General features: G+C 37.3%; 2 protein-coding genes across 7 annotated transcripts in view; one reads left to right on the top strand and one right to left on the bottom strand.

The window, feature by feature from the left end:
* Positions 1-685: 685 nt before the first annotated feature.
* RAG2 (recombination activating 2) lies at positions 686-7,032 on the bottom strand. 2 transcript variants are annotated; one of them, XM_017530481.2, is made up of 3 exons: positions 6,898-7,026; positions 3,531-3,724; positions 686-2,920 (listed from the first exon to the last, which is right to left on the bottom strand). In XM_017530481.2, exon 3 carries the CDS (start codon positions 2,891-2,893, stop codon positions 1,310-1,312), a length of 1,584 nt encoding a protein of 527 aa, XP_017385970.2. In that variant the 5' UTR covers positions 2,894-2,920; positions 3,531-3,724; positions 6,898-7,026; the 3' UTR covers positions 686-1,309. The 2 variants fall into 2 exon arrangements, with proteins under 2 accessions (XP_017385970.2, XP_017385971.1); XM_017530482.2 differs by lacking the exon at positions 3,531-3,724 and having other exon boundaries at positions 6,898-7,032.
* The window catches only part of IFTAP (intraflagellar transport associated protein), a 58,795-nt gene continuing 36,890 nt past the window's right edge, over positions 3,158-25,062 (top strand). Inside the window, exons 1-3 of one of the 5 annotated variants that reach the window (XM_017530487.2) lie at positions 3,551-3,639; positions 14,711-14,771; positions 19,533-19,679. In XM_017530487.2, coding sequence (XP_017385976.1) covers positions 19,556-19,679 — 124 coding nt within the window. In that variant the 5' untranslated portion in view covers positions 3,551-3,639; positions 14,711-14,771; positions 19,533-19,555. Of the gene's footprint in view, positions 3,640-4,371; positions 4,396-14,710; positions 14,772-19,532; positions 19,680-25,062 lie in introns of those variants that run through there. The other 4 variants (XM_017530484.1, XM_017530483.2, XM_017530486.2 and 1 more) reach the window with 4 other exon arrangements.

Here is a 25,062-nt window from a genome sequence, read left to right as displayed (position 1 = left end):
AGCTTCAGTATCTCAGACATGGAACTATCAACAGAACTTGCGCTCCTGCTTTTCATCTCTTGTATAGTTCATGTTTCCCCTAAATTTGCTATTAGTACCTTATACACTGTAGACTTTCAGTGAAGAGTAAGAGTCTTCACTGTAACTGTGACTGAAGCTTTTAGGATAAGGCTTTTCCAGAAAAGTGATTTTTTCAGGAAAATATTCCAGGAGGAAAGGCATTTGTTTCTAAAGTCATCTGGTTATTAATTGATGTCTTGAAACCTTAAAATTAATAGTCATTTTGACTAATTTCATCCTAGTAAGTATCTAATTAAACCTTGGCAAGATCACTGACTTTTTAATATTCACTGGCAGCAACCTCCCCATGTGTGTTAACTATACACACACATGCACACAAATACATTTCTTTTCCTCTATTTAAATCTTCTGCCTGTAAATGTCAGGAAATTCTTTAAACTTATATTGGTTTGGGAAATAACCAGTATTATTCATCTCTATGAGATTTATTTGGTCTTACTTTTTCCAGAGTTCTAAGTAGCAGTAGGCTTCAGTTTTCCATAAAAACTCCCACAAATTATTAGTTCAAATGACTGACTTTGGCACATCATTCATGCATCATATAATGGGGAAGGGAAATCCTTAAAGAAAATGCATGCAAATAATTCAGGAAAACATATCAAACTTGATGTAGATTCTTTATTTCTTCCTTCATGTCAGTGGAGAACATCATCTATATCTACATGTATATTTATATCTGTAAAGCTTTGAGGAACTAACTTGTTCACAGGCATAATCTAAGGGGTTGCTTAAAGGTATATAAAGAACACTGGTATGGGATGGGATGTAGATGATCTTGCTTTTAAGTTTTGGCAAACTGCTGAATTGTTTTATTGCACAAAATAATTAATTTAATTCTTTTGCATGTTAATTTCTTTATTGGCTAAATTTGTCATAACCACTCTATAGGTTATTTGTTACCAAGACTCATATAAGAAATACAAACATATGTCAATGATTGTTACTGACTCTGGGTATGTAAAAATTCAGATAGGAAATTCTCAGTTAAGAATAAATGAGTAAATTGAGTATTTGAGTAAAATATTTTCAAAATGTATAGGTTCTAGAGTGACTTTATTTATCATTGCATTATAAACATATTTTTTCTGGCTCTTAATTCATGTAACTAAAAGAAAACATAGGCATTTTAAATAAACAAAAATAGAAATGTATTTTTAAAATCAATGTTATGATTTTTAAAGCAGATTGAAAAGTTCCAAGCACCTGAATCTGAAAAACTTTTGTAAAACTAATCAAACAACCTTCTAAGAAAGGATTTCTTGGCAGGAGTCAAGATTTTTCCAGAACCTTTTTTATGGAGGGATTTCATTGGAGGCTTTTTTAAGGGTAGAACTCTTTGGGGGGTGTGTAGAGCTCTTGCTATCTCCACATGCTCATTGCAGTAATACTTGTTGCTTCCTGCTGACAAATGGATGAGCGTGCGTTCTGCCAGATCCATGCACTGAGCATGGACCCAGTGCCCATCCCCATGAGAACAGTAGATCATGGCAGGTTTGTTGAGCTCGGTTGAATAAAATGGCACCCAAGTGTTGATATCCACATCACAAGTAGGGCAGCACGTAATCCAGTAGCCTGTTTCAGACTCATCTTCCTCATCATCTTCATTATAGGTGTCAAATTCATCATCACCATCAAAACTATTTGCTTCTGCACTGAAACAAAATTCTTCGGAATCTTCAAAGGGAGTGGAGTCCCCTGGATCTTCTGTTGATGTCTGACTGTTTGTGAATGTTGTCTGCTCTTCATTCATATCATCTTCAGCACATTTCAACGTATAGAAATAGAATGCTTCGGAAACAACTTGTTTATTGTCTCCTGGTATGCCAAGAAAAACAGTTCCATTTCCCATGTTGCTTCCAAACCATATCTTGCTATGCTTAATGTCTGGGGTCCAATCTGGGGTCTCCATCTCACGAATTTCTATCTTGTTTTCCTCTAAAGAGATAATGTTGCAGATCATTCTTTTTTGATTTTCAAGCTGATATCCACCAACAATAACAAATTCATCATTGTTAATTTGAGTCAGGATTGCACTGGAGACAGAGATTCCTCCTGGCAAGACTGTGCAATTCACAGCTGGGCTACCCAGGGGAAGATCAACCCTTATTCTGTACAGGTTGGCAGGGCGGATATTATTGGCAAGTGAATGTCCTCCTAAAATATAGATGGTGTCATTTTTGGCAATAGAGACATGAAAAGATAGCCCATCCTGAAGTTCTGGAAGAATGTATGATGTAGCACACCCGAATTCAAAATCCACCAGGAAAACATGGGGCAGGCAGTCAGCTACACTATTCCATTTTTCTGTGGTTCTGTGGGTAGAAGGCATGTATGAGCGTCCTCCAAAAAGAACACCCATACTTTTCCCTCGGCTATATACCACATTAATGGAATGACCATATCTGGCTTCAGGAACATCTCCTACCAAGTCTTTCTCTGTGCAGCGAAAAGTAACCTTCTTGTTGTTCTTGGAAACAACAGACATGACATAAATCTTATCTGAAAGCTCATTGTTTGGTGTTTTCCCTCCATGGATGATGTATTGATGCTTTTCAGACTCCGAGCTGCCTTTGAATGTGCAAGTTGCTGGGTAGCGAAGAGGCGGGAGGTAGCAGGAATCTTTAGAGAAAATTGTAGGCTTCAATTTGATATGGTTACGGTTTACCTCCAAATGGAAAACTCCAGTAGGGCAGGATCTCTTGGGCCAGCCTTTTTGGCCAAAGAAGAAAACCTGCCCATCAAAATTCATCAGCGAGAAGCCTGGTTGAATTAAGGCTATGTTATTACTGACTGTTACCATCTGCAGTGACATATTTTCTGATGGTACGTAGGTTTTTGTCTGAAAGAATTATAAAATAAAATGACTTAGCGATCACTTCATATAAATCACCGTATTTAGATTCCTTCACATGTAAATAGCATTTTTTAAGTCCTCCCACACGCTTGCAGTGGGACTGAAAGGGCAAAATCCGAGGAGTTACGTCAGTAAAGAGCCACAGAACCTTTCCTGCCTATACCATCCAAGGATCTGGGACATGTTGTAGCCACGGACTATTCTCCCTAGGATTTCCGGGAGTTGTAGTTCTTTTCCTTAAAGAGTCACCACGCGTCAGCGGAAAGAACCACATTTCCCAGGAATCCTTTCTCTATGGGTTGTGTGGCTTTGGAAATCTGTCCTTGTTGCTCTGGGAGAGGGGACTCCTGGAATGTGTCTCTGAATAAAGACTAGCCGAAGGTGCGAAGTGACTAGATGGGAGCCAAGGCGGAAAACTAGGGAATGGGAGGTGAGAGTGGCTGACACCGACCCAACATCCGGGTTGCGGGACGGCTGCAGCGCCCGGAGCGGTGTCGGGCAAACCTCTACTCTGTTATTGCTGGAGCCACTCCTGGGGACTTTTGAACAGGTGACCCGGTAGGAAGCACAACTGCTTCCGTTGAAGTGCGGTTGCCTGGAGACCGCAGTCTGAAGGGACTCCCGGCAGAAGTGTCGTTAGGGTGTCCTGCCTGTCTGGACGCTTTGGAGCGCGACTCAGAATTGCACCCTCGAGGACCCTGGAGGTGCTGTGGCAGGAGGTTGCAGGGGACACCAGGGTTACAAAAGCCGTAACTGTCTTAAAGTACCGAAAGATGGGTCTCTGAATCCCTAGTGCAGGGGAGACATTGCCCGTTAGTGATTTTTACTTCTACCGTTAACAATTGAAATATAGTCACTAGTTTTTAGTGAGTGCACTTTAAAGGCCCTTTGTTTTCTTCACTATTTTTACTGCTGTTTTTAGGGTTCTTTTAGGGAGGCAGAGAAGGTTCCTAAACACATCTCATTTTCATCTTCATTCCAGGGAAATAGAGTTAGTGGCTTTTTCACATATTTCCAGTCCAAGAACTTTTAGGTAATTCTTTAATAATTCTGTAGTAAGCAGGGACTAAGCAGAGAGGTGTTTGAATTATTCAGGATTTCATATTTGTGTTACAACTAAAAGAATATTTACTAGATGAAGTAAGCTTGATAAATTTCTATTTTATTATTGTTTACCTTAGAGAGATGTGAAATACGCTCCCTGTTTGCAGTGTAAAGTCCTGTACAACAAATGTTAAAGGAAACAAAACAGTACAGATTCCTTGACTTTTCAGAGTTACTTCTTAATATGCTTCAGAAGCAGTACAAATAATGGCTAAGAGTATGGACTCTGAAAGCTTACTGGCTGGATTCAAATCCTGGCTCTGCCACTAACTACATGACTTTGGGCAAGTTATTTAATCTCTGTGTGCCTCAGTTTCCTCATCTGAAAACTGATTTTACCAACCTCATATATGGGTGTAAGTTATGATCCATAATTTAATATATGTAAAGTACTTAGAACAAGGACTTGCACACAGTAGATAAAAGTTATTATGATTATTTTTAAATTTACCAAAAATAAGATCTAGTGCATAACCACCTGCCAGTAATGGGAGTTGATAAGTTTGGAGAGGGTGAGAAGGGGGCTTTAGGACCTGGGAATCAGGTCAGTGGGTATAGATAGATAAACTTTTGAACTAAAAAGAATTGTATAAACATATGATGAGGGTGCTGGTAGTAGTTAATTTATTAACAGAAGATATTTAATGTTTTATTTTAGTCACCCTTTCTCTAACCTTCATTAAATATGCAGGCCCTAAATTGAATCCTTGGAGTCCAAATTGGGCTCTAACACTTAGTTGCTGTGTAACCATGTTGGGCAAGTTATTTTTCTCTCTGTTCTTTTTATCTACAAAATGAGGATAATCTTAGTATCTATGCACTGTGCTGTTTTGAGAAATAAATGAGATAGCACATGTAAATCTCATGGAACAGTGCATGGCACATAAACAATAAATGCTAGTTGATACTATAATTTATCCAATTTATCTTTATTCTTCCTGCAAAGATTCCTTGGACTATTTAGAATCTCTGGTCACTCTAATGAGATGTTGGTGGGTTTTTGTTTTTTGTTTTTTGCTTTAAATAATTTCTGTAGTTCAGCTGTAATTAATTGCTAAATAATCTCTTGTAGTTATTATTTTTAGTTTACTTGGGAGACTCCTACGGGGTGATTTTTAAACAGTTATCTGGTGGGTGATTAAAGCAGGCGAGGAAATGGTATCTGAGAAGGATTATTATCAAAGTTATGAAAGCAATGTACATTCAATTATACCCTCAGTTGTACATTCAGCAACCTGCCCAGCTTATAAAATAATCTGGGCAGTGTTTTATTCATTCATGGCCTACCCAAGACTAGTGAGAGAAGGCATCTGAGCAACTATGAAAAATGCTATTCATAGAAACTAAAAGGAGACATTATTGAGCCTCACTTCAGAAAACTATAGGTGATTACACTCAGTCTGAGAGATTAGGATCAGAGAATTGTCCCATTTTGGGAGGAGCCAAACACCTAAGCCAAGGCCTGCTTGTTTCAATCACCTGTGATGGCAGTTACTGAGATACACAGCAAGCCATACAGTGGTAATGGATTCTAGATCCAAAGGGATTTTTCAAGAACACTGGCTTTTAAAACAGTTTTCGTTGTCACCCCTTGTTTTCATTTTAAGGTTGTTGTAGGAATTTTGGCTTCTCATATAAGTGAAAACATGATTATTGTAGATTACACAGAAACATTTTCTTGGGCAAGTCGTAAGGAGGATTGTCAATTTTTGTAGCTTAATCTAGGCCCCTAAAGATTTTTGAAATCTGGCTTTTGACCTGTTTTCCCTTTGATGCTCTGCTTTTGGCTCACTTCATTATTTTAAGGCCCTAAAAACAGTGGTAAAATTTCTTATTGCTAAGACGAATTACCTCCTCTTGTAACACAGTTCAAGTGTGAGTAATTAATTTTTAGATTATACACTTTAACCAGATGATGTATGCATTTGAAGAATAAACAGGATCATTGAAGTGTTTTTATATTATTTTGCCACATTTAGTTTTTTGAAATTTTGCTCTATTGACTTGAATATGTTTTTCACTGGAGTAGATTATTGTATCTCTTCCATGGTTTCAATGTGAGTGTATTAGTCACACCTTGGTTTTTAAAAGGAGTTTTTAAATGATTATACTATATCTAAAATAACCTACTGAAGTCTTTTCCTTTTAATAGGCTACATAAAAACAGGAAGATTTTAAAAAGTGAGACCCTGTTCTTCAGCTGAAGGAGGCTTCAAGGTCAACAAATTAAAGACTTTTTGTAAAGGACAGAAATATAGGACCAATAAACATATACAATTTTCCCAACCCCATGCTAACATTCTTCAGCAGGGAGATTTTCATTTATTCACTGTGATGCCATAAAAGGACTCATAGTATGAGGTCTGGGTTTATAGTTACCCATATCTAAACCCACTTTCTTTTCCCAAGAAAGATACTGTACTCTGAAGCATTAAATCTAGCTGATCCGTGCTAGCCATAGTTTCCTGATTGCTCCAGAGTAACCGGTAACCTCATGTAACTTCAGGCATTTAGTGTGTGAATAACACTATCTTGCACAGTTAATCAGGTTTGAGGCATACACTAGTTTATTTTTGCTGGCAGTAAAACCAGGATTAAGTCTTCCTTCCTATACTTAGGCCAGAGAATGATTTATGCACTAATAATAGTGCTCTAAAGGCCTGAGAATTAAGTCCCCGAAGCAGCCAGAGAACAGAAAGCCCCACATTTTCCAAATTTTACTCATCCCTTTCCTATCTAGACTCCCAATCCACCTGTAACTAACACACTGCCAAAGTGTGGCATCTTCATTCCTTTAAAGTTTACAAACATAGGCTCCCATTTTTTAGCTTTGGTAGAAATGAAGGTATCAGACCTACCTGAAGGCCAGAGGGGCTGCTCACACCTCTCTGAATCTTTGCTGCTAAACCACGTTTTAATTGTCAGCACTTGGGGAAGATTCACTGACTGTCCACTGTGACTGTGGCAAGCAGAAGGCTGACTGTAAAGAGAGTGTGTATGTGTGCCTGCAGATGTTCTCATGAACACTGATCTAATGGGAGTAACTGACTGTGACCTTTTTTCTCTCTCTCTCTCTCTCTTTAGATGGTTGAGGGAGATATCCACCAGGGTATACCCTCAGGGTTTAACTATTTCACTACTAGCAACAATGGCAACACAATTCACCTTTTGTAAAGATAAAAAGAAATCTGGTCAAAACTTGATTTTTTAAAATTAAAAACATTTTAGAAAAACAGAAGAAATACATATAGTTTCTATGGTTTAAATAAATACTATTTCAAATCGAATTAGAAATTATTTGTCCTAAAACAAGAGACCACGAATACCAATGCTATTCATTTTAACTTTGAAGTGCTCTTCTGTGGTCTCATTTCCTTTAATGCAAGGCTCAGAAGGAAGGAGTTGTAATTATTCAAGGCCCTCTACCAACTTTATATCAGACAGCTACTGATATAAATTACACTGTAATAATACAGTGTAATGATTAAAAAAATGGGCTTTGGGGTCAAGCTCACCCAGTTTTTTCTGCCAGCTCTGCTATTTTTCAGGTAGAGTCATCTTAATCCTTAAGCCTCTGTTTCTCTATCTCTGAAATGAGGATAATAGAAATAATTACTTCAAAAAGTTGTTGGGAAAAGATTAAATTAGATAATATATATAAAGTGTTCAGCCAAGGAAAAGATTAGTATTCCATAGTGATCTTGATCGCAAAACTACCTTTATAATTTATTTCCTTTCCTTTCCTTTCCCTCTTTCTTTCCTTCCTTCCTTTCTCTCTCTCTCTTCTTTCTTTCTCCCCTTCCATCCCCTTCCCTTCCCTCTTTCTTTTTTTTGACGGAGTCCTGCTCTGTCTCCCATGCTGGAATGCAGTGGCACAATCTTGGCTCACTGCAACCTCTACTTCCCGGGTTCAAGCTATTCTCCTACCTCAGCCTCCTGAATAGCTGGGATTATAGGCACATGCCACCACACCCAGCTAATTTTTGTATTTTTAGTAGAGATGGGGTTTTGCCATGTTGGCCAGGCTGGTCTCAAACTCCTGACCTTGGGTGATCTGCCTGTCTTGGCCTTCCAAAGTGCTAGGATTACAAGTGTAAGCCACCTCGCCCAACCTATAATTTCTAATAGTAGTATAATATGATGTTAAGTAAATGTAACGTAATTTACCTAACCTTCGACTATTGTTGGTCATTTGATCAGTTTCCATATTTAGATGATAAAATGTAGTGATCAGAGGTAGGCAAATCTGGGTTTGAGTTTCGGTTCTGTGACCTTTTGTTTTTGAATGTCAGTTGTTTTACCTCTAAAATGGGAGTAATAACTACCTTGTTGTAAGGATTAATGGATTAAAATGTCTAGTGTATAGAATGTATATAGTCTTACCTAATGATGGAGATGCTATAAATTTATTTGTATAAGTGACTACTTTAGGGAGGGATAACATGGGGAGAAATGCCAGATATAGGTGATAGGGATGGAGGCAGCAAACTACATTGCCATGTATGTACATATGCAACAATCCTGCATGTTCTTTACATGTACTCCAGAACCTAAAATGCAATCAAATATGTGTGTGTGTGTGTGTGTGTGTGTGTGTGTGTGTGTGTGGGTGTGTGGGTGACTACTTTAATTTTTTTGCGGAATTTTAGTGCATATTTTCAGGGTTGATTTTTTCTTAAACAGATGTGTGTAGCTCAATTGCTTGGTTGATTCTCATCATTTGAAATGTCGATCCATCCTTAAAAAAAGCATCATCATCTCTTCTAATTCCTACCATGATGATTTTTTTAATCTGCAAAAGGATATTAGGTTATTTCCCTAAACTATTTATGTGTTATATATAAGATACTTGAAATTACAGTAACAATAAGGACAACTGTCATAAAGTTGATATATTGGATGTCTCCATTGTAAATACAAAATAAGAAATGCAAAAATAGAAATCATGGGTAGGTTTAGATGTGTTTTAGCCTTTGGATTTTACTAACATAAAAAAATGCAATTTTTAGCATAGCAATTAGTTGCTGAATGGGTTAGTTGTCTCTTGAGGAGACTAGAAATTAGTAGCATGTTTGAAAATGGGTTTTAAGACTTCAAGTCCTTGTTATACCATTGGGAGAGCATTAGACTTACAGTGATCTCATACTAGGTCCCTGATTTCCCAAAGTCCTCAGCATTGAAACTAAATATAAAATAGTAAACTGATTTATTGAGTATCTACTATACACAAAGCCATGTGAAGAATTAGAAAAAAAATCAGACATAGGTCTTGTCCTTAAAGCAGGGATTGCCAATCCCTGGGCCCGAGGACAGGGATCAGCAGTCTGTTAGAAACAGGGCTTCACAACAGGAGGTGAGCCGCAGGTGGGCAAGCATTACTGCCTGAGCTCCGCCTCCTGTCAGATCTGCTGTGTACCATTAGATTATTCTAGGAGTGCGAACCCTATTGTAACCTGCGAATGTGAGGGAGCTAGGTTGCGTGCTCCTTATGAGAATCTAATGCATGATGATCTCAGGTAGAACAGTTTCGCCTCAAAACCATCCCCCTCACTCTGGTCCGTGGAAAACGTCTTCCATGAAACTAGTCTCTGGTGCCAAAAAGGTTGAGGACCACTGCCTTAAATAACATATACGATAGTAGAATGAAGCAACTTTTGGTTGCAGATGAACATGCCTTACATTCTTCCCACCTTCAGCTTTTCTTAAAAGTTTATTAAGAAATCACAGTTATAAGTTGCTCAACCCATTTTTAAGCCTTGAGGCAAAATCAAATTCAAGATTTTGAATCTCCTACAAGAGCATATTGATTTATCCTTCCCTAAATTAAAAAAAAAAAACCATACAAAGTTAAAGAATACAAGTCAGTGTAATTACAGAATGAAACAACCTTTATTTTATGGGAAAGCCAAATACTTAATAATGGGATATCCTGGCATAGTAACTGGACAAACAAGGAAACATAATTGGGAAAAAAAGATGGAAGCCAACCTCAAGCCCAATCTCTATTTTTACATTTAAACTACTCAGGGTCAGGAAAGTTTACATAACTTGACAAGGGTAACACAGCTGCAGGGTCTGTGGACATGGTGGGTTGGAGGGAGACAGAGGAGAAACACTGTTCTGTGAACTCATGACAGTGCATTTCAAGAAATGTTGTGCAGCTTTCAAGTGTTTCCATCCTCATTTTATAAATGGAGTAACAGCTTAAACCTTATTGTCACTCGGTGAGTTAACAAGTGTTTGAAATAATGTCAATGGCAACTTTTCAGAGCATTAGGGTAAGCATAGACAATGATTACTATTTTACTAAGTGGCAGATTTTTGAGGAAATAATATAAGTTGTGTTGGACAGGGAGATGTTTGGCTTGTTAAGTGAATTCCACAATAGGAGCCACAACTGAAACTGGCAAAGAAAAAGGGAAGGAAGAGGAAATATATAGAAGGAAGCACTCTTGACAATGATGGATTGTCAAGAGAAGAACATGACAAGTGACTTGACATTTTTTACTTAAAGCAATTAGTTAGATATGGCCACCTGACCAGAATGACTGGTATCTTCCTATAAAAGCTTCATGCTCTTTGATTTAAGGTGGATTCTTTGCTTGAAAACAAAATGGATAAAAAAAAGTTTTGCAATGCTGTGCTAGAAAAAATTCACTTAAATATTTTATTTTTAGAGAAGGAAATGAGTTTTTGATTGTTTTTTGTTTGTTTGTTTTGTTTGTTTGTTTTTTTGGAGACAGGGTCTTGCTCTGTTGCCCAGGCTGGAGTGCAATGGCATGATCTTGTCTCAACTCAGCCTCCACCTTCTGGGTTCAAGTGATCCTCCCTCTTCAGCCTCCCGAGTAGCTAGGACCACAGGTGGACACCACCATGCTCAGCTACTTATTTAATTTTTTGTAGAGATGAGGTCTCACTGTACTGCCCAGGTGGTCCTGAACTACTAGGCTAAAGTGATCTCCAAAGTGATCTTTGTTCTTCCAAAGTGCTGGGGTTACAGACATGAGCTATTGCACTTAGCCTGATTCTTAATTTCTGCCTTTGAGTATGGAAACCATATTGGCAAAAGGAAATTATGTATATATGTATGTGCATGTTTATGTTATGTTTTGTACATTGAGGCAAAATTAAAATATTGAGTGAAATTGAAAGTTCGGAAGCATTGTATTACCTCTTACAGCTTATTTATTATTCCACAGTCTTAGGAATTTAGAATTCAAAATAGATGGGAAACAAATCTAAAATCTTACTTCTTTTAAGAGAATGCCAAGTGAAATAAAGGTTGATCTTATTTGCAAGATCTGACATTTTGAAACACTTAGAAATGAACTCCTAGGTGATTTAGTTCAGTTGGTTTACACCTGCTCCTAACCAGCTGTGTGGGTTTTGCTTTAGAGTAGGTTTCTTGGTATTGTTTAAAGGCCTGTGCACTGTGCAGGTGGCTAACAGGCTCAGGAAGTTGGAGAGAAGGGGACAACTTTAATTAAGGGTGGATGCCTTTGTGTCATAGTATGCAGTGTAGATAAAGCAAACATTAGTGGGACATTGTTATCTTATGCGAGGGTGGGATTATATGTGAGCTAATAAATCTTTTATGATCGAAATATTGTGTGATTATAGAGCTATCAAGTTGACTCAGAAACCCTGCTGCTTTATGGATTCACAGTTTTATCAGGCATCTTGAAAAAAATGTTCACTGAATTACTTGCTGTTACTGTCCATAACTCATGGATATAGTTGATAGCATTTATGAATCTAGGAGATCAGTTTTGGACATGGTTGAAATATGCGTATGGTAAAGTTTTCTTGATAAATGTTTAGAGGTCAGTTAGTGTGCTTATACTTTTGTTTTGTTAGGGGGTGAAGGTAGGGAGTTTACTTGTAATTCCACACAACTCTAAATTCATAAAAACAAACAAACAAACAAAAGCCAAAGAAGCAAAAATGGTAGTGAAAAGGCAGTCTTTCTGATTTCAAAAAATGGATTTTGTGCGATTTATCTTATAAGTATATCCTACAGATTACATGCACACAGTTAATACGTTTTTTAAAAATGATAGGTACTGAGTGGGGAGAGTTCAAGCTTAACTGGTTTGCATGGTTCTTTAAAAGAATTAATAACTGTGTAACTGAAAACAATCTAATACTTAGTTGACCTGCCTCAGTGAGTCAATGCAGACATTTCTGGATTTACTTGAACAGCTAGGAGGAAGAGTATATTTGGGAAAATAAAATGGATTTTATGAAATCTGCTGATGAACAGAAGGGCTTAATGAATGATAGCCTCAAGAAACCTCATCACAGGCCGGGTGCAGTGGCCTGTAATCCCAGCACTTTGGGAGGCCAAGGCGGGCGGATGATGAGGTCAAGAGATCAAGACCATTCTGGCCAACATGGTGAAACCCCATCTCTACTAAAAGTACAAAAAGTTAGCCGGGTGTGGTGGTGCGTGCCTGTAGTCCCAGCTACTCGGGAGGCTGAGGCAGGAGAATCGCTTGAAACCGGAAAACAGGAGTTACCGGGAGCCAGGATCGTGCCACTGCCCTCCAGCCTGGCGATAGAGCGAGACTTTGTCTCAAAAAAAAAAAAAGAAAATAAAAAAAAAAAAGAAACCTTATTATAGTAGCTTGGGTGAATGAACAGGGATGGGAAGCAAATTTTTCAAGAGGAAAGTTTCTGTTTATGCATATAATTTTATAGGTTACTATTAGTCCCTCTCCCAGAGCTTTCTGTAGGGGAGAACAACACAGCTGATTCCAACATTCTTGGTAAACTTTTAGTGATAATTTTCTTTTCCTAAATATCTTTTGTTTTAATTGGCTTATCCTTCTTCTCTGTTTCCATTCCCCCTTTTTAAGCTAAAAAATAATTATAGATTCACAGGGTTAATTCACAGGAGGTTCCAAAGAGGTATATAGGGAGTTCCCATAATTCCTTGGTCCAGCCTTCTGCAATGTTAACATCTTGCATAAGTGTAGTATAACATAAAAATCTGAGTTATTGCTATTACAAAAATGGAGTCTTGTACAGAATATGTAAATTACAGCTGGTACAGTGACTCATGCCTGGTAATCCCAGCACTTTGGGAGGCTGAGGCGGGCAGATCACTTGAGGTTAAGAGTTTGAGACCAGGCTGCATGGTGAAACCCTCTCTCTACTAAAACTACAAAAATTAGTCAGGTATGGTGGTATGCGCCTGTAATCCCAGCTACTTGGGAGGCTGAGGCAGGAGAATCGCTTGAACCAAGGAGGTGGAGGCTGCAGTGAGCTGAGACTGCGCCACTGCACTCCAGCCTGGGTGACAACAGCAAAACTCTGTCTCAAAAAAAAAAAAAAAATGTAAATCATAAGTCTCTTTAGGGAAGGACATAGACCTGTTTTTGTTAAGGCATCCTTTGTGGTATCTTTGTTTATAATCTGAACCCACATTTTAAAAATTAAGTGCAGTTTTTAGGATAGCTGTGCTCCCTTCTCCTTTAGGTGAGAATTTGTCAAGGAGAAATGATAGCTATTAAGACATACTTCTATTACTGCTGCATGGAACACAATTCATCTCTCTCTTAAAGCTTTGTAGCCAACAATAATTCCCAAACCTTTCCTACTTCCTTCCAAATACTTCCTTTAATATTCACTGCAAAGGGCTATACCTAGGGGAATTTAATAATATATAGAAATCTAGATGCTTATACTACCAACTTTTTTGGTGATAATAAAGAGTTCTGTGCCTTTTAAATGTTAGAAAAGGCTGTTGATAAAAGCTCGTAACTTGAAGTGCAGTGTATATTTGATGCTAGAAATGTATGTTGTTTTTTATTTCATCCTGATGAAAAACAATAAAGGAGTTTAGGTTCTTTTCTATTTTGTAAGAGATGTTTTGTTTTATATTCTGCTTTCCCTTTATTCTTTTGGACTCTTCCTTTGTTTTCCCATTTGTATTGGTGGGTCTCTAAAATAACTGTGTAATATGTGCTCAGCCTCTGGCCTTTTGCACGTTGGTACAGAGTATAGATGGAGGCATGAGTACACCTGCCAGGGTAAGATTGTTGCTTTGTGCTTAATTTTCTACAGGATTCAGATGTGCCTTGAAGTTCATTATCAGGAGCATCTCATTACTATTTATGATGAGAGAACCACACATTACTGTTCATCAATAGAGTCATTAGTTGACAGACCCCACCTGAATTTTCTTTCCCATATTCATGTATTCTCTATGATTGGGCTAGATTACCTTCAGCTTGCTCTCAAGTTAGAGAATCTGAATTTCTCATTGGATAATTTTCTTTCTTCTTGATATTATCTGAAAGATGTAAACAATTAGAGGATGCAAAATTGTTGTAATTCAGTCAAGGAGGAAGAAATCAGTTCATATTATTAGGTCTGTTCTAATCACATCCGCGCAGGCTTGATCTGCAGTTAGAATGCGGTTTGATCTTTTGGAGATTTGACCATTTACACAAATATGAAAGGACACACCTTGTGCAAATGTTGAAGTACAAATGTTGATGGCTTTATTTTCTTAGGCAAAGTGCTAATATTTGATAATATCCCATCTTGCCTTTCAGCATAGCAGTAGATTTTTACTGAGAAGAAAAGTAAAATTTTGAATAAGTGGGCTTTGATAGACCTGCACGACTCTCAGTTTTTAACAATCCCACCCTCTTTGTTTTGCAGACATATAACCCTTAGTGCTGTTAAAAAGCAGGCTGTGCACTTTCAGAGAGGCAAGCTTATAGTGATTTGCTTTTTTAGGTCTACTACTCTTGTCTCTGAAAGTTGCGTTATGTTTAAGTAAGCTCATTAAGCAGGGATCTGAAGGTAAACATCAAAGATGTGCTGAATCAGTTGTGACAATTTCATGTGCCGTATTCCATAATAATGTTCTTTCAGAGAGCACATAACATTAACTAGCTTAGGTGGTTAGTTTCATTATTTGATAGCAGAAAACAAGACTTTGGGGAGCTTATGTGATTTTTCTCACTATCAGTAACTTGATAAAAAGTGAACCCTATTCCTAACCAGGACTGTGGGTCTTCAAGTGAAGTTTAATAGTCCAAGGAGCAAAGCATGCTCCCCATATTTCCTTCTGGGGGCCATAATTGTGAAAGTGTTACTTTTGATTTACCAGCAGATATTTATATACATTTACTTATCACAAGATGTTCTGAGTCTTTCATGTGGATCTCAAAGCCTTAAAACATAAAAACCAAACCAAAACAATCCTGTTATGAAGGCAAGTGTCTCTATCTCTCTCTTTTTCTTTTAGAAAAATACTTCATAATAAAAACACAAAAGTATGTGAATGGTAATTGAAAAAGCATTGCTTCCCTTTAGAAAACCACCAAGATTTGCATAAACCACTTGGCTGTCTGATAAGTGATTATCTGCTCTGTCAGTCCTTGGGGACTTTTAATATTAGGTTTGTATTTTTATGGAAAAGGCAAGTTCTAAATTTGAAGATGGGTATTGTTAAACTCGTCAAGTAATGATAATTTTGAATAATGATATTATTCAGTTATTGTGTAACTGGATGTTCCAAAAGTCCTTTAAAAAGTCAATAAGGTTGGGCGCGGTGGCTCTCGCCTTTAATCCCAGCACTTTGGGAGGCAGAGGTGGGTGGATCACCTAAGATCAGGAGTTTAAGACTAGCCTGCCCAACATGATGAAACCCCATTTCTACTAAAAATACAAAAAATTAGCTGGGTGTGGTGGTGGGCACCTGTAATCCCAGCTACTTGGGAGACTGAGGCAGGAGAATCGCTTGAACCCAGGAGGTGGAAGTTGCAGTGAGCCGAGATTGTGCCACTGCATTCCAGCCTGGACAACAAGAGTGAAGCTCCATCCTCAAAAAAAAGTCAATGAAAACACGTCATCTTTTTTGTGATAACCACACAAATAAAATTAAAGGTCTACAAAGATTTTGAATTTGTGCTGGCACAATCTGTTGATTGTTTGCTTTTAGTACTACTGAGATGTATTGGATAATACTCAAAATATGCCAATTTGAGAACTGGAAAAGAAGTTTAAAAGAATTTCTATTAACACTCTTAAAGCATTATGAGAAGACGTTTACAGGAATGGAAACCACAACCTGGCTGCATCTATTTGGTATTTGTTTGCTGAAGTAACTTATCAAAGATGATTTTAAAGAAGAGATTGATAAAATAAACTGTTGGAATTTTTCTGGGCTCCAATTCTGGAAAAGCAGATTGACATTGAAATTCTTGTAATTAAGTATACATCCTACTGTAGTGAAATAATAGCCACCTTTGAGTTTACTTACCATTATTTACTGTTTAGCTACACACACACAGTTTATTCAGCTTTGCATTGCTAAACTCTGGTGGTGTTACAGGTAAATGTGCATAAGCCATAACCGATGCTTTTTCATATATCTAAGTTTTTCCGACACAAATAGCTTGAAACAATTTCCTTTGTTTTAAGTTGGTACCCACTTTTAATTTTCACTCAGTCCTCTACCACTCCATGCTTTACCTGGGGTTGTAATACATGAGGAATTATCTTGATTTATCTTTAGGTAACATCACTGCCTTCAAAGTTGAGTGGGCACAGTTATAACAGGTCTTTGTGTAGGCAGAGGACAGAATACTAAGACTGATCCATCATCATCATCATCATCATGGCTGACATTTTTTGAGATGCTATGCATACTCACTTCATTTTCATAGTAATCTTGTGAGGCATGTGTAGCTTCACATTTCTTTATTTAAACCCTTGGTGTCAGACGTGCTTCAGAATTCAGAACTTCTTGGAGTTTGGAAAAGTAATCAGTGCATGTGCCATATATTATACAAAAGCTCTAGGCTCATTCTGGGAAAGCACCTTATATGCAAGCACATTAGTATTTCTGCAGGGAAATATATGAATAGTAACACTGAGTAGAATAAAAGCCATAGGCACTCTCGTGTTAATTCAATCAAGTCTTGCCTGCAAATGCATTTGGGCGTTATCTTATGAAAAATTTTTTTTTTTCTGAGCTTTTTGGTATTTCGGAATTGAGGTTAAGGAAATACAGGCCTGGATAGTTATAATCCCTTTTTATAGATATGGGGAACCAGAGACCCAGAGAGGTCAAGTAACTTGCCCAGTGCCACACAGTGAGTGGCAGAGCTGGGCTGTGACTATGCAGCTGTTTGAAAGAATAGTCTAGATCTGCATATAGTAAAGTGGTGTTATATCCATGGTAACTTACTAAATTAAAGCTGTAAAGAATAACATATAATATGTTCCCATTTTTAGAAAAAAAAATCTATCATTCTCTATAAACATTATAGGGAAAGGTTTAAAAGTACAGTCAGACTGTTGACAGCATTTACCTCTTTTGGCTGGGAATAGGCAGAATCAGGAGATACTTAAAGGTTTTTATAATTTTGTATATAATAACATAAAATATGCTATATTTTATATATATATGTAAAATTTTATTTTATTTTTTTTGAGATGGAGTCTTGCACAGTCCCCTGGGCTAGAGTACAATGGCATGATCCTGGCTCATTACAACCTCAGTCTCCTGGGTTCACGTGATTCTCCTGCCACAGCCTCCAGAGTAGCTGGGATTACAGGTGCACAACCCCACACCCAGCTAATTTTCTGTATTTTTTAGTAGAGATGGGGTTTTACTATGTTGGCCAGACTGGTCTCAAACTCCTCCTGACCTCGTGATCCGCCTGCTTTGGCCTCCCAAAGTACTGGGATTACAGGTGTGAGCCACCACGCCTGGCCACTATTTGCATTTTTAAAATGATAAATGTATAAAGGAAAAGTGGGAGAAAAAGCAAGCAGATGTTTACTCTTGTTTCAGATAGAAAGAAGGAAGCTTAGTGCTCTTCTTTCCTTACAGTATTGGAGAAACCCCTACTTTTTATGGTACCCCATGTATTATACTGACTACTTAGGTGGTAATTACATGTCTGCTTTCTGTAGATAATCAGTTTTTTCAAAGCTATGTAAGAAGAATATTTCATACAGAGTGAATGGAGTTTAACAAGGTGAAGTATCATAAGTGAAAATGAAGTCCAAACTGTGCCTGGATTGAGGCATTGTGTCTTAGCTGACAGGTGTTCAGTTAGCACTATGCTAAATGAATGACAATGTGGAATGGCCACTTCCAATGTGAATGTGATCTCCAGCTATATAGCAAGAGTGCAATATTGAGAATGTGAGTTAGTCTAGAGTCTTGTCTTCAGTTGTGGATGGCATATATAAAGGGATGCAGGCAATGTGAAGTCTTTTCCTGATAGATTAATCAGGAGGATTTAAGGACTTGAAACCATGTCATATAAGGCACAGGTGAAATAATTGGGCAAGTACAGTTTAGTGGTTTGCCAGCTTTTGCAGTACTCGACTGTTGTACTTGCTCAGATGAGTAATGTTAGCTCAATATTGATTGACTGCCAGCTCTATGCCACATCCTGAGCTATCAAGTATTTGGGATACAAAGATGAAGAGATGTGGACTCTGCCTTTCATGTCTCTGAGTATAATGGACAACACAGAAATGTACACAACTATTTCCAATACAGCATGATAAATTTAACAGTAGACCTTAGTACAGAAGCAGCACAGACATATTAAGATTAATTCCTCCTGTCGTAGTAGATGGGAGGATAAAGTCTTCAGAGAGAAATGGAATTCTGAGCTGGGTTTTGAAAAATAAAACTGTTTCAGTGAATGAAATGAGAAGATTGACAAAGGACAGTGAAACCTTGTTCAAATATTTGAAAAGATTTCATGAACAAGAAAGACTGAAAATTTTCTGTACAACCTCAGGGCCTCAGAAACCAGCTGGGGTAGGGTACAGAAAGACAGATTTAGGCTTAATTTTAAAAGTTTTTAATAGAGCTGTCCAAAGGCTTTTTTGGAGTGTTCAGAGTTACCAGTCCCTGGATGTGTTGAAGCACGGCAAGTCAACTGTTTACCAGTGACAGTAGGGAAACAGGGGAGGTCACCTGATGAATAGAGAGACAGATAGTGAAGTGTTTAAAAGCGTGGTTTCTAGGATCAGACTACTTGAACTGGCATTTCTATGTACTGGCTCTGTGACCTTATCTAGAATTGTTATAATAGTTAACAAAAAAATTATTCAGAGCAGCACCTGACACACAGTGACTGCTAAATAAGTCACTAATAAGTATTAGCTATTGTCATTAGATGGGCAGTTAGTTGAGTACTCTTTAAAGTTCCTCCTACCTCGAAAGACGTTGAATTTCTAATTATGTAATTAGGTGACAATATTCTTATGAATTAAGAAGATAGTAATGAGAAGACTGAAGCAAAAAATAAAATTGTGATAGTTAACAATTTAGCAACAAAGATATGAATAAAACTCTCGTCTCTTGAACTATAGATCATTGCTCTAGTAACTACCTTGATCTTCCTTTTGGAGCCTTGGGATTTTTCAACCTACCCATTCAGGGTATTTTCAGAGGGGCCGGTACTGCCTGATTCTGTCTAGCTTGTATTTTTCTGTCTTGTAGATACTGTGGCCTCCTGAATAGGAATGTCAGGATTGGAAATAATGGATGAAGATCAATTAATCAAAGAAGTCTCGGATAAATTCCTTAATTGTCACGAGCAAACATATGATGAAGAATTTCTGGACACTTTTACTAATCTTTCACAAGGTAAAATGGAGAAATAAACTTTCTGCAGCAATAAATAATTTTATCATAAGTTTATGTTTCTATTGCCTATTGAGAAAGACTATTTAGTGAGCATTCATTCCATTCCTGTGATCAGGAAATTATTACTAGGGCATTTGTGACTGATGCCCTAATGTTACTGATGAGCATTGTGTGATGGTATCAGAGCCACAGAATCTTATAACTAAAAATGACTTGAGAAATCATTTAGTATTATCCTTTTGTTTTTTAAGAAATCCAGATGCAAAGAGTGGAGGTTGTTAAAAGCCTATTTTAAAAAAGTTTGAAGAGAAATAGCATAGAATAGATTATGGAATTACACTGTACACTTCTGGATCCTGGGATCACTGCTTACTGGCCATGTGACCGTGGGGAGGGGCAGTTTTGAATAAAAGGGGAATAATAATAGTACTCCTCTCAAAGGTTGAGAAAGGTTAATTGAGATAATTCATGTGAAACTCCTGGTGTAGTGACTAAAACATGATAATTACTTACTGAATGTTAGGTATTGGTATTACTGTTGTGATGCTGCTGCTGCTGCTGCTGCTGTTGTGGTTTCTCTAGAATGGAAACAACCCTTTAGACTGAATGTGATAAGGCCAAACCCATGTTGTGTTTTTCATTAGTTGCAAATTTCATTTGTTTCCCTCATTCAGTGATAGTGTTTATTAACTGAGCCAACATTTGACAGTTGGGTAATTTTACAAGGGATCCAGTGAGAAGATCTGTTTCTTCCTCGTGCCAATATCAGCTAGAGCTCAGGAGCCCTTGCCCCATGTGCTGTTAGTTTGTCATGCTCTCTGGCACTCACACAATCTAAAAATGTCTGCTTACATTGTCTGCTTCATTCATTTCAGTGGCCCCCTAGGCATCTGTGTTGTTATCTTCCTTCTAGGTTCTGCTTCAGATTGCCATCGGCTTGCTCTCAACCTTGATCCTTTCTGGGTCATTGATCCACATTTTTGAGATCACTGGTTCTCTACCTAGCTACACATTAGACTCACCTGACTTGCTTTTAGAACATATTGACATCAGAGCCCACTCTAAAGCTCAGCTAGGATCAAGGAATTCGTATTTTATAAAACCTCCTCTGGTGCTTCTAATGTGTACCCAAGGGTGAGAACACGGAGTGTCATAATCTCCGAGGTCATGACATTCTGAAAATACCTGACTTCATGATTTGTGTAATGATTCATGTGTCCTAAAGAAATGTAAAGGAAGGGTAGTAATTATAATGAAGAAAAGAAAAAGCGATTCTTACCTCGCTGGGTGCGGTGGCTCACACCTGTAATCCCAGCACTTTGGGAGATTGAGGCAGGTGGATCACCTGAGGTTGGGAGTTCGAGACCAGCCTGACCAAGACAGAGAAACCTCGTCTCTACTAAAAGTACAAAAAAAGCCTGGTGTGGTGGTGCATGCCTGTAATCCCAGCTACTGGAGAGGCTGAGGTAGGAGAACTACTTGAGCCCAGGAGGGGGAGGTTGTGGTCAGCCGAGATCGTGCCATTGCACTCCAGCCTGGGCAACAAAAGTGAAACTCCATCTCAAAAAAAAAAAAAAAAAGAAAAAGAAAAAGTAATTCTTATCTGTTTCTTTTATCAGGTGAGATAGAATATATCTGTTTTGTTTACACTTAAAAAACATAGATGTGGTGGTTTTTGTTTACACTTAATGGAAATGAAAAATTTAGGAACTGGTTATTAACTTTGGGGCTTCCTGTGAATGATCTGTTTTGACATGATATGTAGATCAAATCAATATTGAGAATGACCAAATTATTTTTTAGTCTATGAGCCTGGGTTTAGGAAGATACTTGCTTTGTTTGAGACTTAATGATTTAGTTTGTGTTTTCTGGACCCAAACATAGCAGTATGAATGGCTGTGGTGGGGTGGTGGGAATAGGGGTAAGATTGGCAGAATTAATGAATTTTGGTATGCTAATGACATTTTGATAATTCATATTATTTTGGAAATTATTTGCAAGGCTGACTTTATTTTTGTATCCTATAAGAATAAAAACTTCTTGCAAGGACTTTGATATATTTAGGGGGTTATAATACATCTACTTTTGTGAAAAGGGGTCTTATTCTGCTTTTAGATTCCAGTATGATCATTGCATGCTGAGAAAGAAACTGTTGCAGATGTGATAACTTCATTTTTGGTTCAGTTTTGGACCCCAAATTGAGCTGAAGTAAATGATGATCCAAGTTACGTAAACTGCATCTTCTAAGCACACTAGTTTTTTTTTTTCCTTTCAAAATATCCCTAGGCTCTAGTGCACATTATAAACTAATGACCTGAAAAAATTCCTCTTAAAGCACAGACAGTTGTGAGTGTGAAAATGTGTCTTAAATCAGTAAGTGTCCTCTTTTTCCCTTGAAACATGTAAATACCTTCTGAGAAACCAGGACTTAGGAACGGGCTTAAGAGTTGAGTGATAGCCAGCAGAATTGATCAAGGTAAATGTGGTCAGTTCTGTTTAAGAAAGACATTAAAGCTATATTTCCAAAATTGCTGTTTCCCCTGCTCCATTCCAGGCCATTCATTAGTCTCACTGTGTTTAGTTGTTTTATTGATATACACTGAGCCTTTTCTCTGTTAAAGTGGTTATCGCCATGCATACTTATGCACATTTCTTTAAAAGTTTAGTTTCTCAAGTCCATTACCATTTCCACTGATTGACTGTTCTATTTATTTTTATAATAGTTATACACCAGAATGCTTATGGGATTCATTTTCTTTTCAAGAATGTTAAAACGGTCAGTAATCCCATTAAAAATATTTCCCTGGAAAAAATTAAATTATAGCCTTGTTGAAAGAAATTCTCATTACTGCCTTAGACTCTTGGAAAACAGTTGGAGACTTAATATTATAGCATAATTCTCACTACAGTACATTTATGTTGATCATGTTTCGTAGTTTTTTTCTTTTTTAAAGCAAGTAGGTTTTTATACTGTGGTACATGTTTGATGGTAAAGACAATGTTCTATCAAAATGTTTAAAGAGACATATTAATTATTAGTTTTAAACAGCCAATTATAAGTGAATTCTCAGTAGTATATTCAGTTCAGGAGGCTAAATCGAATTGTAAGATATGTATTCGGAAATAAGCATGCAGATTTTTTTTTTTAATAATTGGTGAAGATATCGTTATATTATTGACATGGTGGATAAGGATAAGCAGCTAAGTTTTAATCTTTTGTATCTCAGCCTCTCTGTGAATGTAACCAATTTATAGGACTTTCTAGAATATCTGTTTAAAAGAAAAAAAGTCTTCTTTCTCCTTGCCTGTCATATTACTATCATTTTTTCTAGGTTATAAAAACATTGATGTGAACACTTATATTTGATTTTTTATTAATTCACTCATTCATTAATTCTGTGAGTGTCTTGTTATGGTTCAGATACCATTTTAGGTACTGAAGATGAAAAGGCAAATAAAATGTAGTGTATGTTCTCAAACACTCATAATTCATTGGTAGAGATAAATAAGCAAGCAGGAAATTAGACTAATGCATAAGTACCACAGTGGAGACTGAGAGCTTATAGGAGGGCCACCCAGCCTGTGGTTGGAGGAAGGGCAATAAAGTCTAGTCATCAGAGAGGCTGCTTGAGATGAGTCTGGGATAACTACTGAACCCAAACTTCCTTGGGCCTCAAGACATTAAGTAGAACTAGGAAAGTTTGACAGAAAAGAGCTGAAATTGAAAGATGTTAAAATGCCTCCGTTGGTGATGGTTCTTTGGGTCACGGTTGCATTGATTTTAGTACTGATATATCTTTACCTCCTTTAAACAATAAATCTTCAAGATGAATATGTAGTCTTGCTTTAGTAAGGTTTAGAGTTACTTCTAAACTGCTGAAAGAAAAAGACAATTTCTTTTAATTTCCTTGCACGCCAGGATTACCACATGATCCAATTTGGGAAGCATTTGCTTCCACCTTTTAGAGTGGTAATTACTGCTCATGTTGCTGTCACACAGAAATTGTATAATTAAGAAGTCAATGACTTAGGAATTGACATGAAATCTTTTCAACTCCATTTTATTACATATGGTAACTGTCGGGGATTACAATAGTTATTTCCAAATCTCTCTTTCTCTCTCTCTCCCTCTTGCATGCCTAGGATCCAGCTTTCCTAGTGATTCCAGAGTTTTTATATTGCCATGTAATAACAGCTTTTATTCACTGCTATATTTATCTACTTTAACCTATTTTCTTCTGTGTGGATCAAAGATTTTATTTCAGGTTTTGATGTGTAATTTTGTTCATAGTTTTCTTTATGCTATTTTCATTTCACTTGCAATACTTTGTGCTTTTAGCATTTTATTGTTCTTTTAACATATCTTTGAAAAAAATTCCTGTCAACTCAACCTCACTTTTTCTCTTCATACTTGTTGATATTTGAATTGATTTTCCTATTAGGTAGAACATTGTGTGTCTGAATTTTCAGGACAAATGGCTATGCCTGTAGCTTTATAAATTGGTGGAGGGCTGGCCTTTGATAGTTCCAAACTCTTGGAGTTTCAAAACAGTTGAATAGGTTTCATTTTTCTCAAATTTTAATAATATTGTATAACTATAGAGAAATTAATCTGTATTTACTTTATTCAAATTGAGTTATTTAAAGAGTGATGCCAGTGCTTTTCCAGCGTTACAAATTTCATGAATGGTGTACTAGCTGTACGATTTGTGATTATATAGGCCTGTACTGTCCAACATAGTAGCTACTAGCAACATGCAACTATTAGTACTGGAAACGTGGCTAGCACCTCAGGAACTGAGTTTTAAATTTTAATTACCTTAAATTAATTTAAATTCATATATAAATAAATCATATTCAATTCATTTATTAGAAAATTTTAAAAGGTGTTTGGGACAACTTGGGGAAGTGAATCCATTGTTTAAAATGTAAATTTTATGAAATCTAAGTACAGATACAGTATTTCTTTTTTTTTTTTTGAGACAGAGTTTTGCTCTTGTTACCCAGGCTGGAGTGCAATGGTGAGATCTCAGCTCACCGCAACCTCCGCCTCCTGGGTTCAAGCAATTCTCCTGCCTCAGCCTCCTGAGTACAGGCGCATGCCACCACGACTGGCTAATTTTTATAGTTTTAGTAGAGACGGGGTTTCGCCATGTTGACCAGGATGGTCTCGATCTCTTGACCTTGTGATCTACCTGCCTTGGCCTCCCAAAGTGCTGGGATTACAGGCATAAGCCACCACGCCTGGCCAGATACAGTATTTCTGATGAAAATTTACTATCTGAATTGAGACATGCCATAAGCATAAAACATACACTGGATTTTGGATGCTTGTGTAAAAATAGAATGTAAAATATCTCAATAATATTTTTATATTGACTAT

The sequence above is a fragment of the Cebus imitator genome, unplaced genomic scaffold (assembly GCF_001604975.1).
Source record: "Cebus imitator isolate Cc_AM_T3 unplaced genomic scaffold, Cebus_imitator-1.0 Scaffold66, whole genome shotgun sequence".
In the NCBI taxonomy this organism is placed as follows: domain Eukaryota; kingdom Metazoa; phylum Chordata; class Mammalia; order Primates; family Cebidae; genus Cebus; species Cebus imitator.
The sequence above is the reverse complement of the archived record's forward strand: the minus strand, read 5'-3'. Positions and strand labels throughout refer to the sequence as shown.